The sequence below is a fragment of the Strongylocentrotus purpuratus genome, unplaced genomic scaffold, assembly GCF_000002235.5.
Source record: "Strongylocentrotus purpuratus isolate Spur 01 unplaced genomic scaffold, Spur_5.0 spur5_scaffold_19, whole genome shotgun sequence".
Lineage (NCBI taxonomy): Eukaryota > Metazoa > Echinodermata > Echinoidea > Camarodonta > Strongylocentrotidae > Strongylocentrotus > Strongylocentrotus purpuratus.
This window is the reverse complement of record NW_022145604.1, coordinates 10,003,339-10,019,740: the sequence shown is the minus strand read 5'-3', so window position 1 is coordinate 10,019,740 and position 16,402 is coordinate 10,003,339. Positions and strand designations below refer to the sequence as shown.

Genomic DNA, 16,402 nt, shown 5'->3' with positions numbered 1-16,402 from the left:
ATGGATTAAATCACAGATTAAGAAATGAGAAACAGTGACAGGGCCATGTCTGGAGACCTTTCTTTTCCTGAGGGATGTAGAGATTTCCTTTTGGTTTTGATCGTGCATTTAGATGAGGGTTAATGTTACTGCCAGTTCCCAATAGCTTTTTTGAAGATATTTGGTAGATTACATTTCACTTCTTTGATACCTAAGGCAAAAATTCATTTTGTCTATAGGTAGAAATATGTGGAGATTAATTATATTATTGTGCTTAATATATATATATATTGCAATTGTATCATTCACAACTTTTATCATCATGGTAAAAAAGAAATGAGGGACCTTATTACTCTAAGTTAAATGCTACCGGTAATCATTTAATCAAAATTATATGCTATGCATGCCTCTGCCTTTCATTAATTCTTCCAGAACCCCCCCCCCCCCCCTCCTCCACCCCACCATGTTCACCCCTTCAGCATGCCATATTTAGAACATGATGAAGAGGAACCTAAGCAACCCTGTTGAGGTTTTCATAGGAATCCTTGTAGTACCCAAGTGACAAATTAAGTTTTCAACAATGCAACCATTGATCAATTAAAAAAAAGGAAATTAGAAATGAGACCAAAGAGCGATCTCCTTGATAAGTTCATTTTTGTATCTGAAAGCGATCAAAAAGCAATCTTCATGATAAATTCATTTCATATCCGAATCGTTGTGACACCTTCGATGTTGATAGGGGGTAAGGATATTGGATAATTTTGACGGCGTTTGATTGTTGGGATCATGTAGCGGTTGTACGTGTGGGGGAGTCGGATATGATACTTGGTTCCGCGTTGTGAGTTTCACCACTGGGAGAACGCCTGTGCTCCTTGAAATCTATTTACGTCATGTTTCGTTTGCACCTCAAGCGGAAAATGATCGCCTCATGAATGAGGTACTTACATTAATGATGGAGATTTGTTGTCAATCAGACGAGGATCGTATATGGTATTGAACTTTGTAGTCTCTTTCACATCATTTATCATTTCCATAAACTTCTAGGCCCTCCTAGATTTTGTACTCGCCCTTCCCTTTTGAAGATTATTTTTGGTCTCTTTTTAATTTTCCATAAACATCAGCATTGTTTCTTTTCTCCCCCCCCCCCCCCCTCTATCTCTCTCTAATTTTGCTTTTTTTCTGTCAGTCTCTCTCTCTCTCTCTCTCTCTCTCTCTCTCTCTCTCTTTTTCTTTTTCTCTTTATCTCTTTTACTGATTTAAATCCACATTCATTCATTCCTGATGAATAATATCCTTCAAAATAACACAGGAATATACATTAATTCTACAATGTTCCCCAAGGGCACTTCCTAGTCAACATTATTACATCCAATGTATGATCTCTTTTTATGCCTCTAAACTATGCTTATTATCAGGGCATAATGCAAGATATTTATATTGGGATTGCAGAGAATGATATTTGAAATCATGAATTAACCCTCACTATCTTCTCTCTCTCTCTCTCTCTCTCTTATTTCTAAACCTACAGAAAAGTGAACAAGTCATTCCGTGGTCGAGCATGCCCTATCGTTGTCCACTGCAGGTAAGTTTTAACCCATCGTCTACCAAAACTGGTTGGTTCCTGTATTAAAGCCTATGGGTAGCAGAGAATTCAGTAGTCGATGGGTTAGGAAGAGATTTGTTTTAGAACTAGAAAATATGGAGTTAGATGGGGCAGGGGCTCATTGAAAATGTAACATGACTTGTCATTGCAGAGTCATTGGAGGCTTGATGGCTCAGGGATACTAGAGGGGTGGTGTAGTAATGGGGAGGTCCCAGGTTTGTAACTATTCTATTCACTATAGTGCCTGTCGGTAAGGCATTAATCCTTATGACCAACTCCCTCGGATACGACTTGAAGCCATTGGTTCCCTGGTTGCTTACTTATAAGCATACGCATGCTAAAGCAGTCAGGTAAAACAAACAAACAAAGTTTGTCCAGATGAAAGTAGAGATGAGACAAGGATAAATAAAGATAGATATAAATGAGTTTATGAAATTAAAAGAGGAATTGAAAAATATAGGAGGGGTGGAGAGATACAGAGTTAGAGGATCTGGAAGGGGGTAGAGACATGAAGATAGAAGTAGATATATTTATCAACAGCTAATTTGACAGACTGAAAAAAGGGACATGTAGAGAAATGCATGTAATACTAAGATGGAGCGGTCAGAATCTGTCTGGGCATATAACCCAATTATAACCTGCCCAGGAACAATTTGTCAAGTATTCTTATTTAATAATAATCATATTATAAACGTCTGGGCCAGAGACTTATTGAATATTAACCCAATTACTTAATATGAAGCTTTTGAAAAGTATGGTAATCTTGGACTGATTCGCTAATTGCTAGACAGACTTGGAGTTATCTCTAGGGCATGGATGACTAGTAGACCTCTATTGGTGAAGCTTTGTCAATGGATTCTATTTTCATCTTTGTTTTTTTTTAATCAATAAGCTAATTTTCTAAAGTAAAGATGGGTCTGGAGGCCAGCTGAAGATTTTCTATGCAATGCCATAGTGGGAAAGAATTGGGTACTATATATAGAGAATAAAATTTCATCTGAATCTGAATTTGAATATCGAATATTGCCACTTTGACTTAAATAAAGTGATTTTATTTCTTTAGAATATAAAAGTGTTTTTATTTCAACAAAAATATTCATGAAAAACAAAATTTAATTTTATTATAAATGTCTTCATTCACCCATGGCTTCAACCACTGTATCTTATAATTCAATTTTATGTCTCATGGTTGGGATAAGAAAGCTAGCTTGTTCCTTTGTATATCTGAAACGTGAAGTTAGATAGAGTGGAAGAATGTTTGTATCATGCAGGATGAAGTCTGAAATAAGGGCTCCATAAATGATTAGAAACTTTCAATCACAAAGTTTCATTTGAAACAAACCTCTTTAAAGTTGATGGCACTATTAGTTTTAAATATAAACGAAATATATCTAGCTGTATTTGAGATCAATCTATTCACAATAAAGAGATCTAGAGGGAGAAAAAGTGCAATTGGGAGGGATGACGTCTAGTTTGAGTGAAGACATTTTGTAAAAGATGGGTGGTTCTAGTTTTAAGGTCATGCTGTAAAGACCTCCTTACATCACTCTCAACTATCGACCTCTCTGGCGGCAAAATTATGAGCAACATCTGAAATAGGTCAGGTATTTACTCTTATGGGCAAACAGTTTTTCTTCATGCCTTACTTAGAATAAAGAGGCTTGTGTAACAGGATGACAGATAAGATGGAAGTTCTGTCGAGCAAAAAGAAAAGGGGAACCCTCGGCGGGCTCGGTGACCTGTTCCGCCCTTACCAGTGGCGGAGAGCTAATTGACAAGATCCTGCGCAGATCATGGAATTCACACCAACACCTCGTATTCATTCCATTTCCCTCAGCCTGTGTCCTACTTTCTCATTTTGCGAACAAGAGGCGGTATCTATGCATTTATTTATGGAAGATTCTCTAATTTGAAATATTGTCCTGTATCTGTATCTAGAAGAATTCTAACCACACAACCTATTTTGCTAAAGGTGAATAAAAGGCACCATTTTTAAGGCAATTTTTTAGCTGGAATGAAAGACAACCTTTTGTTTTAAATTTGTGAAGACATGAATTATCAATGTTTATGTTTGTGAGGCATCTAGAGTCTTCTTTTCATTGATATGGCAGAAAAGGTTTAAATTTGCTACAATGTTCAGAACCATAAAACTAGTCTCTGTTGTTACAGATGCTTAGCAACAAGTTAGCATTCAAAGACTTTAAAATTTACCTTTAAAAGACAACCAGAAACCATGATTCACACCTTGGTGAACATAGCGGAAGTTTTTCAATGCCCTGGGTCCCTATGGTAGGAAAGAAAAGAATCGCAAAACAATTGTGAAATTTTCAATATCCTGTCCGGCTCGTCAAGAAACTGTCGGCCATGCTCATCATTCCAGCAAGGGAATACACATCTCTCTCCCATTTCATTCAAATTTAGATATGGTTACATTCTGAGGTGTTCTAGCATACTTTCTTTAAACTTCTCCTTCTGAATTTTGTCAAGTCATTTGCAAATGGTTTGGGAGGTGAACATTAATTGATGAAGACTTGAAGACAGTTGCATTTGTTTTCTGAGGTATAAATGAGGGAGAAAAGGTTAATTACACTAAACTGGAGGTTTAAATTTTTCTTTAAACACTCTTCTCAAGTCCACATTTTGTTTGAATTTTTCTTTTATATTTTTTAAAGGTCCCCCCCCCCTCCCCCTTCTATACTGGTATTTATGTTATACACAGTTTACCATTCTACATCTGCCGTTATGCTGAAAACTCCCTTCAACTATACATTCTTAAAGAAAGATGTCAAGCCTTGCATTTCCATTGAATAGCTCCCTCTACCTTTTGAGATTTACAACAATGACTTTCTGTTACACACTGTCCACAGAGCATGACTAAGTCTCACAGGTACAGTGATCTCAAGATCTCATCTTTAAGATGTGTTCTCATCTCAACACTATATGCTCTGACATAATATGCTCTTTACTAAATTTTGTCAAAGCTGTAGTGTTAGGATTACATGTAGGGTTGAACCAGGGAGATTTCCCTTGTGTACAGGTTGCAGTGGGGTTTTTGTGCCATATTTTCTTTTTGAGACTGATAAAATCAGATACACACCAAAACCTTTAGTACAAAATAGGGTAATCGTTGAACAAAAATAGATTTTAGATACAGTAGCAAATATTCATTCCTTGTTTGTTAAATAATTTTAAAGCTTTCGATAGTGTTTTTATAGACTGACTGAATTGAATTTTCAGCACACATGGTGATTTAAGGAGAATTAGAAAAGCTTTCCCCTTTTTTTTTAAAGATTTCGGCAAAGTCATCACATTTTTAATTTTTAACTTATTTTCCTTTCTTTTGTTAAAATTTTAATCTTTTCCAAAACTACGAGTTTCCGGGCTCCTCACGTATGTAGCACATCACGTATGTTTTCCTTCATGCTCGTAGTAAATCAAATTACTATAATCCCTGCCACTCACAATTTTACTCATCCAGAGACAGCAAACATACTTCCCAAAATGAAAATAATAGCCCCTAGCTAATGTCAAAATTCTATGTTCTATCAGCAATTCATTATTATGATAATTGCACTAATTATTGGTTAATCACCTTCCTTGTTCGACATTTACCCCTAAAGAAAAATTGAATTATCAAATAAACAATGGAACTTTCTAATTAACGGTAGCGTGTATTGAATTAAGATCCAACCATGGATCCGTCGTTGGGAATATATCGTGCGCACAGGTGGGACACATTTGTTAATGTTATTGTTTGAGGTGTAAAGTGCTAGACAAGGGGGATTTATCGGATTGGCAGCAATTGGAATTTAATTGGATGCTAAATCTTGTCTTCTCTTTATATGCCACTCATCGTGTTATCCGTAAGTGAGATAGCAAGTTCATTTATCATCTGTTGAATACATTTCCCCATATCAAGCCTTTACATTCTAAATCTACATATATGTCTAATTCATATTTAATTGACTCTACGAGTTGAAAATTGTTTCAATTTTTATGTATGTATGATATGTGTCAACACTGCTTTTGAAAATTGCTTATATTCTGAATATACGATACAGGTCTTTAAAAAAAAAAAAGTTCCAGATATTCTAATAAACAAACATTGCAAAATGAAGGGTATTGAACTATACATACTTGTCTTTGAATATCTACATGGGAGAAGGCAGGAAAAGGGGCAGGTATATAGAGGGGGAGGGGGCGAGAAAGGATGGTACATGAAGATAGATGAAGGGGGAAAGGGGGTGGGAAAGGGAGGTCGGGATTTGATCACGTACTTTTCCTGTTGTTATGTTGCTCACATTAATAAATTGATTTTATTCTAAAAGAAGGTAATGACAGAACGCAGAGCACGCACCCGCCCGCTGGCACTGTGGAAGAAAACTCCTGTGTGACTTGCAGAATCACAAAGCCGCTAATCCAATTGCCATACCACTAGATGGAAGAATTAATTAATTTCTTTAATTGAGTGCTCTGAGGCTCAACGCATTTAAACATAGGCGACAGGAAACCAAAGGATATTGCATAATGCGCTCTAAATATCCTGTTAGGTGGGGATAATACGACCCATTGTTGCCCGGGAGCTAATTGAGAAGTCATGTTCGGGCTGGTCTTGATTAAAGAGTTCCCCTTTTGGGTCTAGAGGGGCGCACTATACCCCCCCCCCCCCCCACCCCCCTCTCCCCCTTAATGTAATCTTGCAATAGGAGCTGTCGTGTTGGGGGGTATATGACAGGGTGGATTAGGAATGTTTTGCAAACATTTTGTAATTGACGGGGGAAAATAATAGCAGCGGTTAATTGAGAACAGAGGATTTTAATAATGGGTAAATTGAATTAGAATAACTGCAAAAAAATGACAGCGCTTTTGAACATGTTTCACCGTAGGATAGACAGGAGGCCTTTATGCTGTAGGGGTTTTGATCACCGGAATGTTGCCATTTTAGGCAATGATATTACTCTATTAGTTCTTTTTCAATTTGTTGTTGATGAATGAATGTTTTAAGGTCATTATGTGTAGCCAATTATATCTGATCTATGCTTGAATTTTCTCTATGAAAAAAAGAGTCATGTGGTCCAACAAGACACAGACCAGATAGCATGAAACGGCATGTTGCTTTGTCAGGCACAAGTGCACAACTAAAGAATATCCAAATATCTGAAAGCCACTGTTACCAAGTTGTCCAAATTCTTTCTCTCCTTGTCTTCCCTTCTCTTTCCAATTTATCCTGGTTGTAACCAACAAAACCAGTCACAACATTCATTCCATCAAAGATATAGGGTTAAAACTCGGTTGCTGTAATTGCGATTGGGGTTATGTTAGGTTTTAAGGTTAGATTTCGAGTTATGGTAGGGTTAGGTACGGAGTGAATTTCAGTGTTGAAGTTAGAAACTTTGTTAGTGTTGAAACTTTACTGTGGAGCAATTGTTGCTTGAACATTGCTCTCTGGCAACTAGCTTCAACTCTCCCCTCCTCCTCCTCAAAAGTTGCGGAGAGTTCAATGTTCTCTTGTCGTGTAGCATGAGGGGCGCGATCGTTCACCCTAAGGGGGGTAGACCTTCACCCTCTGAGTTCAGAGCATAGGTTTGTTGTCTTTTGGAATCTTCAGAAGAAGTGTAATTGACTGCTCCAAGAGGAGCATGAACTGGAAGAAAGGGATGAGGACAGATGACGGTGAAGATCTAGTCTTGTCATGTCAACCTTGTGGTGTTTAAAGAAATTAAGTTTGTTAGCGTTATCCTGGCTGTTATGATCAGGGCCCCGTCTTACAAAGAGTTGATATTAATCGCATACAGTGTTCTAAAGCAACCAAGAAGCAATTTTGAATCATAGTATTGATTCAAAAGTAATAAGCAATAGTGTTAAAGAAGATTTCAGAAGAGTCCCAAGATTGAATTTTGTATATATTTTTTTTATTAGGGCGGTTTTTCAAGCATGCTTTTAGTTTCCCACAGCATTGTTGATTTCACTATAATCGTTGACAATTCATGATGAATTCGGAGTCTAGATACCAAGACTACTCCCTCCGAGGCACAGATAGAGCGGCTATGTAGAGCCATCTATTAGAGGCTTAATTGAGCGCTTCAGCCCTAGGGGTGGTGGGAAAGGAGTATGTCTGTGTCTGTCGCTATGTTCGGCAGCCCGTGTCGAGCTCAGGTGTGTCACCAATTTGAGGCAGTGTCGGTCCCCGGTCTCGGAGGTTACAGAACCCTCTCCTTTTCTTTGTCTCGCGGGTCTGTTCGCACTCTGATGTGGAATATTGTCGGTATGAGTGTTTTCATTTTTGGTTTCTGCTGATCCATTATTATGGTGTTGATCACAAGTAGAGAAAGTGACACTCCTTTTCTAGTAGTTGTGTTCATACATGTTCATACAACCTAGCTGTCCCTCTTCTTCTTCTTTTTCATTGTTTTTCTTCTTCTTTCTTTCTTTCTTGTTCTTGTTCTTCTTCATCTTCTCTCTCTTTCTCTCTCTCCCTGTCTCTGTATGTCTGTCTGTCTGTCTCTCTCTCTTTCTCTCTCTTCTCTCTCATTCTCTAGCTCTCTCACTTAATGGGACAGAAACAGGAAAACTGCCACAACTAGGCTTTTACTATGGAGAGTACTTGAAACATAACAATGCTCTTCTTTCTGATTTATAGAATAGTATGTTGTAGCCTGACTCTCTTATAGATGTAGGAAATCAGTGTATTTGCCATCTGCTTTGAATCCCGGTATTACTCCCATCTTTTTTCCTAGGCTACAAATAGAACTAACATTTGTTGATTTCCTTTGATACGCCTCTATCAATCTTTATGTTGGAAAGAAGTCCGTCCATGCAGTCAGTGCCAAAAATAATTCTTCCTTCATTCTGGTCTTGAGGGAAGGTCATGTGACCAAACCACCTGGGCGCTGCAGGATAGGAGAAGTCGATCAGGGTGTGGGGTTGCCATGACAGCCAGACCGCATCTTGAAATGGATGGATGTCCTGCTGTTTAGGAAGTTCTTTGTTCTGTTTATAAATGGAGACATGCCTCAAGTAAAAGACCACTGAAGTCTTTGGAGCATTCATGCTTTTTCTTTCTTTTTTCTTTTTTTGGAAAATGTGCTTGTTCATCGGATTTGGACCTGAATCAGTTGATTTTGATGGTTTAAATAATGACTAAATAATCCTCTTTATGAAGAGATTTTCATATGGAAACACCTTGTTTGAATGCACTGATATACTAGAAAATGATATGAGAGTTTTTCATAATCATTAACACGATTATTATTTACCCATATAGTTTTCTTGTTATCAGATATATTTCAATATACTTCAATTCAGTTTAAAAGCTGAATTTGTCTATTTGTATAGTGGTAGATAATTTTTTATTATTAATACGCATGAAAACAGCTAAATCAATCAATGAATCCTTTCTAGTAATTCAAGAAATCATCCTAGGACACTTTTTTTGAGCAACCTTGTACATCAAGTACCAACATATCGTCCCTATTTTCACGAAGTGACGGTAGTGAATGAAAATCGCATTCACTTTGTGTGCGGATTTTCCTCACTTCGTGAAAACAGGAACGATATATAGAAATGTATTAACACAACATTGACATATTACATAATCCAAACATGACTTCCGTTGGCAGTTGATTTCTTGAAAGTCTCTATTATCGTGTTTCATCCATGTTCTTTAGCTAGCTTGCAAGCACAAAGTCCAATGCAGTCTTACAACGTATATGCTATTGAGTGGTATTCCTATGAAGAGTGGGTAGCAGAGTTGTAGCAGTGAGGATATGGCCATTTGCTTTGACATATGTCATCGCCTATCTAATAGAAAAGTGCATCTTTTGATTGTGACTCAAAGGGGCTTTTTTGGTGGAAGTAGGAAAGAGTTCAAGGATAATACAAGGTCATTGACATGAGGATGTTACCCCCAAACTCTCCATCATTTTTCTTCTGACTCTCTCACTGCCCCCTCCTCTCTCTCTGTCTCTCTCTCTCTCTCTCTTTCTCTCTCTTTCTCTCTCTAACCCGGCCTCCCCCTCTCTTCTTGCTCTTCCCATTATGATCCTTGAATCTTTCGTATGGAAATATTTTTGTTTCATTGTAATTTTTTGTCTTGTTTTCATGCCTCTCTCTAATTTTCACAATATACAATCAAACCTGGTTTAATGACCTACTTTCTACAAAGACCACATTTTTTTGTTTCCCTTGAAAATGGTTTCTCATTGAAACATGTACTATTAAGGAACCTGTACATAGAGACCACCTGTCTGTAAAGACCACTATTCTAGTCTCCCTTGGGTGGTCTTTATAGATGGGTTTCACTGTATTGCTCTGTACATTAAAGATAGATGGACGGTGCTAATGAATCTTTTGCATTTCTTTTTCTCTTTTTCTCCTTTCCGCAGTGACGGTGTTGGGCGCACTGGCACGTACTGTCTGCTGGACTTGGTGCTGACCCGGATGCTCAAAGGGGTCAAGGAGCTGGACATTGCAGCCACTCTAGAGCACATCAGAGATCAACGTCCAGGCATGGTCCAAACCCAGGTAAGAATGCCGGTCCCTCGGATAGGATGCAATGTCGTAGGTCCCCTGGTTACTTGTCATAGCCAAAGTATGGCAGTCCAATAGGGCTCAAGGCATAGGGTCGTCTGGTTACTTGAGTTAGCTTACTGAAGTCCATTAGCATGTGGAAACTGCATTGAGAATGGATGAAGGTTGTTTATTTCATATCGCTTTACTTCAGATATTAATCAATGTTTAGAATCATTCAAACTAGATCTACATGAATATACTCATGGTCAGTCAGATTAGTCATACACTCTTTTTCAAATCATGAAGAATTAACCAAACGATGTTGCGGACATGGCTTTTTCAAAACGACCTTGCCAATGTACACATGGGTAATCATTATTGATCAAAATTTTCAACAGAGCACAAATTTTTTAGTTAGGATTTCCCAACCACAGCAGGAAAGGGAGTATTATCAAAACATAAACTAGCGCTTTACAACATCGACCTAGATCTGATAACCTACATATTAAAGGTGAGAGAATACTACAACATAGAATGACCCTCAGGTTTAGAGCAACATTCAACAAAACTCCTAGTTAATGATTGATCGTAGAGATAACGATAGTTTCATACCTAAAAGATTTTATCATGTGTAAATGTAGCCACAGTGTCTACTCCCTTCCATGATAAAAAAAGGACCAACAAAATGAATGTCAACCTTCACTCTCGATTTTGTCGCCTCCTCTGTCGGCTCTGTCGGCAAAGAAAAAGTCTGAATATTTCTGATGTTTCTGGTTTTGATACTGAAATAAATTTTAACCAAATCCAATAAATTAATCACTACATATCATCCGTTGATTCATAATAGTTTAACACAACTAACTCTGTGTTAACTCTATGAATCAGCACTCTTCTAGCTTCCAAAGGATAACTGTATGAATAAATAGCATCTTTCCAATACATGTCATTCTAGAAGAAAATGTATAATCGCTGAGTAATATGCGCTATAAGGGAGTTTACAGATAGCACATAGTACAATTAAATGACCCCAAATATCCACAGACCTTTTACACATGGAGAAGTTCCACTTTGAGCATCTTAGAATAATAACTGCCAAAGTCCAAGATGTGCTTCATGAATACCTTTCGTTTGCCCTCTTGAAAAGAATACTCCCACCTGCGTATCTTAGAATGTACCGTTGGTGCATAAATGAATAATGTTACATAAATTTCATGAGCGCATATCCAGTATTCATCTCTGTGGGTTTTACCTTTTTGGTACAAATGACCTTTATCTGCTCATGCTCAGAATGCAACCGTTGAGACTTTGTCCTTTGCCTGTAAGATTATTATTAAAAAAACAGAAACAGAATTGTGAGGAAGTACAAAGTGATGGATAGTCATAATGAATTGACAGTCAGGAATGATCTATAGTCATTCTCTTCACCTAGATTTTGAGTTGCAAGGTTGAAGGTTGGGCAGTGGTCATTTATCACTTTCCTTCCTTAACAATCTCACCAAAAATCTACCCATCTGCCTTGAATCATCCCCATTTGAAATCTGCGAAAGAGAGGAAATTATGAGATGCATGTTACGTGACGCCCTTTTCCTCATCCTCTCTCCCGCTCTGGTTCCGATATCAGACAGGGATCTGATGAATCGAATTGAGAACATCTTTTATAGGTCCTTGATTACCGCGCCTGATAATATTCTAGATCGAATCCGCTGGAAACGCAGATCAAATTAAAATGAAATTGTATCTGATGGGTAAATGATGCATCATTCATACTGGCCGTGAAACTTGATCTATATTGTAAAGAGAAGTCTTTTTAAATTTGTCATGGGAAGTTGGACTAAAGTCTAAGTTTTTTCCTTTGTTAAACATGGCGTAGGGTTTTAATAGAATTAGACAAATGTAGGCCGAACTGTATCTCATGTACACTTTAGAATATTAAGATGAACACTGCAGTCTTTTAAGGAAAATACTTAGGTTGATATTCTTTGACATTATGAGACGTTTTTTCAACATAATCAACCATGAAAGCTAGTTGCTCACAACTTCCTGTCTCAGAATCAGTATTGTTCCCAAAAGATTGATTGAAATCCCAAAATCCCACAATAGAACGTTTTAAGGAGAAGGGGGAAAAAAAAAGAACACTAGTCATATTTAGTTCTACGTTTCCTGTCGATTTCATTGACAGCATCTTGACACATTTCCATCTGATTTACTTTGAAGTTCCCATTGGATAAGATAAGAATCATCTTGAACGAGATGTGCGATATATTTCACCTTCTTTCAAATTTGGTTTATCTTGGCAAGTTCCTTCAACTCTCACCTACGTGCGTAATCATGGAGCAAGTCATTTTCGTCATTTGGAGAGTTTTGAAATACAGTGATATTCATAATGTATCGGTCTGGAAAACTTTAAACAATGATCCAAAGGGTTTTCTTTCCAACAATCAATTTAAAGCAAATCTTCTTAAAATCTATTATCAAAATAATGGAGTTGAAATGCTTGTCTGTATTTTATTAGAATTCGATACATGTATGTATGACTGATTTCAATTAATTTCATGAATATAAATCATGATACTTCTCTTTTTGATTGATAAATCACAGTCATTTTTTGTAATAGATATGAATTTATTTGTGGTGTAACTAGATTGTTATATACTAAATTATGATCTCTCTCTTTCTCTCTCTCTCTCTCTCTCTCTCTCTCTTTCTTTCTCTTACCCTCTCTCCAGGCCCAGTTTGAGTTTGCTCTCACTGCCGTAGTGGAAGAGGTCAACGCAATCCTGAAGGCTTTACCTCAATGACCTCCGACCTCTGCACCCGAGGTCAACCGTCCCTCCACCGGAAACACAGGCTAAGTCTTCATCAGGTTCTTGAACCTCCAACTCACTGACCAGTGTGCAAGGTGCATAAACCACTGAACCTTGCCTGGGTCGAAGCAACTAGCGCACATTGTCACAAATAACAGACTATTGTATTCATCTAATGTGTTAATTCATGTCTTTAAAAAACAAAGTTACAAATAAGATAATAGTTGTTATTTTGATAGAGAGGATTGAATAATAATTGCGGGAGAAATTGGAACTCTAATAAGCAGTTTCTACATGTTCTGGGCATCTGGGTTTACTTGGTAAAGTGGGCCTAATCTAACCCGCGCATTACCTTTCTTTGTGCAATTTGTGTTGTTTGTGAATAGTTGTGAGAAGATAAATATTGTATAAAAAATATAAAAATGAATACAGAGATACTTATTTAAAATTTGAAGATGGACAAAAAAAACTATCATTGTAATTGTGTTTCAAGAGTAATGCAGTATGCATTGTGTTAAAGCTGAGAGTATAGTTTTAACAGCTTGATTTTATTGTGTTGACGATAGGCCTAAAAATAATGTCTTGTTTAGAATTTGGCTTAAACTTTTTTTGTAAAATGCCCACAAATGTCAAACTCCTTTTATTAAGAAGTCATATTTTAATAAAATAGTTACACATTCTAAGCGCTCAATCCACGTCTTGACGTTACTCGTATTCACATGCTCTGGATCTTGGCACCAGTGTGCTTCGAAAGTAGATTTTGACGATCCTTATGCAAGGATGCAAATAGCTCCAGATATTGCTGAACTAAACCAAACCACAGCAAAAAGTACCGGTATTGCACTGCATTTATGTCCACACCCTTATAGAGAATACAAATTTTATTTTGTGATATCTATGTTATTTCCTTCTTGGCATCCAAGCTGTGTTTTTGTCCATGGAGTGTGCTATGTATTGTACATCAAAGGTTTTTTGGTTTAATATTTTTCAAAAGACTGGGGTGGGGGGACCGTATTTGAAGTTTGGGCGATGTTTAAAGGGGGTGGAAACCATCAGTTATCATTGATTACTAATCATCAAGCATGGATCCACTAAGTTGTCTATCCACAGTGCTAATAATATGTTATGCAATGTGGCAGTTGGAAGGTTTTTTTGTTTAGACTAAAGATTTTTTTGTCGAAAATTGAAATGTCGGATTATGCAATTTCATCCAAATTCATATATATCATCCAGTACATTCGTCATTTTATAAACAATCATTATTATTACTATTCAATCATTCCTCTGTGATTTCAATCAAAGTATTCAACTCTAAAATATTTATTTTCATGACGTTTTCATTCCTTCAGCTTTCTCGTTCATCTATTTATCATTCCATTGTGTGTCTTTCTTTGCTGAGGTGGTGTAACGTATCTTGTTGATGTATTCTCTCTTGTAAAGTAACCCATCTTGTGATTTATATCTTCTTTGTGATTCAGACATCAGACTTGCCAGGGTGAATGAGAAAATCGATATTTATCATGTGATGTCCTTGACTTAAATAAGCAAATAGGATGGATGAAATTGGCCTCAAAGTATTGAATCCTTAAACTTTTAACCACTGGATTTTCTTTCATACTCCTAAGAGAGGCAGTCCATATTTTCCCACCAAGATTTGAAGACAAATCATGTGTTGCCAACTTAGTATCGTTCTTTGCCATCATCCTCTAAATCGGAGAGGTCCGTGCTTTATTTACGAGAGGAACCTCTCCAGATTATATCTAACTATCAATCGGGAGTCGATCCTCTTTTAAGGTGGATGACTCACGGAGGATAATGATGATGAAATAACAAAAGCTATCTATTAATACTCAACATCATGTTTATTGGCATGTGAGAGGGATAGTGAATACTATCTTTCAGGTATTGGCTTACAAACTAAATTTGGTAAAGGATGGTCCCATTCGGTCCCTCGAGATCGGCTTGACATCACTGGTACAATGTACTTGCGTCTGTTTGACGTTTTGTTGTCCGTTCCTTTCTGTATTCTGCTTGTGCAATGTGGTGGATCGTCACCTTCCTGCATTAAGGCTCTAACTGCCATCGGGTTTAAGAACCTTATTGCAGGGCTGCTGATGTTCCCATAACTGTTCCATCGTTTGGGCCGAATATGATTACTTCTTTTATCTAAAAGGTTATTGTACTCTGAACGACACAAATAGATTATCCTTCGGTCCTGTCACGTACAGAACTCACTGGGCACTAATAAGGATCTCATTAATTACAATGGCTCTTATACGATTTTGGGTAATGCTGATTTAACATCATATATTAGAAAGTGGGAGGACAGAGGAGGAAATTAGGAACTTGAGGAAAGACTTCATTTTGATTATTTCAATCCTTTAAGGAACTAGGTAAAGGCATTCATAAAAAGTGAGACTATTATGGCTTACCGTTTTTCTTCTAATGAAGAAGCAGAAGTTAGGGATCAAGACCGATTATCTCATTATAATTTGGCAGGGGCAAATATATTATGATTTACGTCGGTCACGCACAAGAAAGAAGAGTTCGTGCAACTTTTTCCTCCTTTTTCTTTCCCATTCCTAATTAATCTATTCGACTGTCCCATAGCCATGTACTATGTTGTTAATAATTAATTAATTGCCTTGTTTCTTTTGGTAATGAAAACCAGAGATGTCAGAAAAGATATTGTTTCAAATATTTTACTGGTGACAATCATTTAAACATGAACACATTATTGTTTTGCATTAGAGTCTTTATTGAGAACATAATTATAAATATCTTCATACTGAAGATAGGTTGTAATTGTTGATGAGCAATTTCGTAGTTTTATGTTTTGCAAGGTGATAATAATCATCAAGAATATACTATGAGTATTTCACTTCAATAAGTACTATCACAGAATGTGTGTAAAAATATATATTTCAAAAAGAATTATGAGAAAAAGTTATTTGCAAAGACAAAATCTTTAAAAGAAATTAAGATTAAATTCGTATTTATGTCAGAGCTCATATTTTTATCAACATTTCTTTCATTCGTTGAATTTTGTGTCAAAGAAAATGTCGGCACTAAATTGTGAAAACTCTGAATCATATTGAAGTATTTAGTTGTGTATGATCCCATCGTAATCAATGATTATTGTAAAATTCAAGGTATTATTCAAATATTTTTCTTCGCCATTCATAAAGGGTTAGAGGGGGAAGGGGATAGGTATAATGACAATTATTTAAAACAAAATCGGTGCGAGTCTAATTGTTTATGTTCGTCTCAAAATATTTATGAAGTATTATATGTACTGTCAAACTAATTCTTTGTGACTCTTTACTTCTATTCCCCCATATGTATAAATATCATTATTTATTGTTTCTTTTCAAACATCTCTTTTTCTCTCAAATGTATTTCTAAGACTACGCTTTATTTCACTGTGCGAACCTGCAAAATGTTGGGAAAAATTAATGTTTGCATGAAATTTCATTGCTGTTTAGAAAAGGGGGAGGAGGGGGTG

At 36.8% G+C, this 16,402-nt stretch overlaps 1 protein-coding gene across 1 annotated transcript in view; it reads left to right on the top strand.

Moving 5' to 3' along the window:
- The window catches only part of LOC584952 (receptor-type tyrosine-protein phosphatase N2), a 43,003-nt gene that overhangs the window by 26,468 nt on the left and 133 nt on the right, over window positions 1-16,402 (top strand). The window contains exons 8-10 of the mRNA XM_030990909.1: window positions 1,508-1,561; window positions 9,967-10,105; window positions 12,820-16,402. The exon at window positions 12,820-16,402 is cut by the window's right edge and continues 133 nt beyond it. Coding sequence (XP_030846769.1) covers window positions 1,508-1,561; window positions 9,967-10,105; window positions 12,820-12,891 — 265 coding nt within the window. The 3' untranslated portion in view covers window positions 12,892-16,402. The remainder of the gene's footprint in view (window positions 1-1,507; window positions 1,562-9,966; window positions 10,106-12,819) is intronic.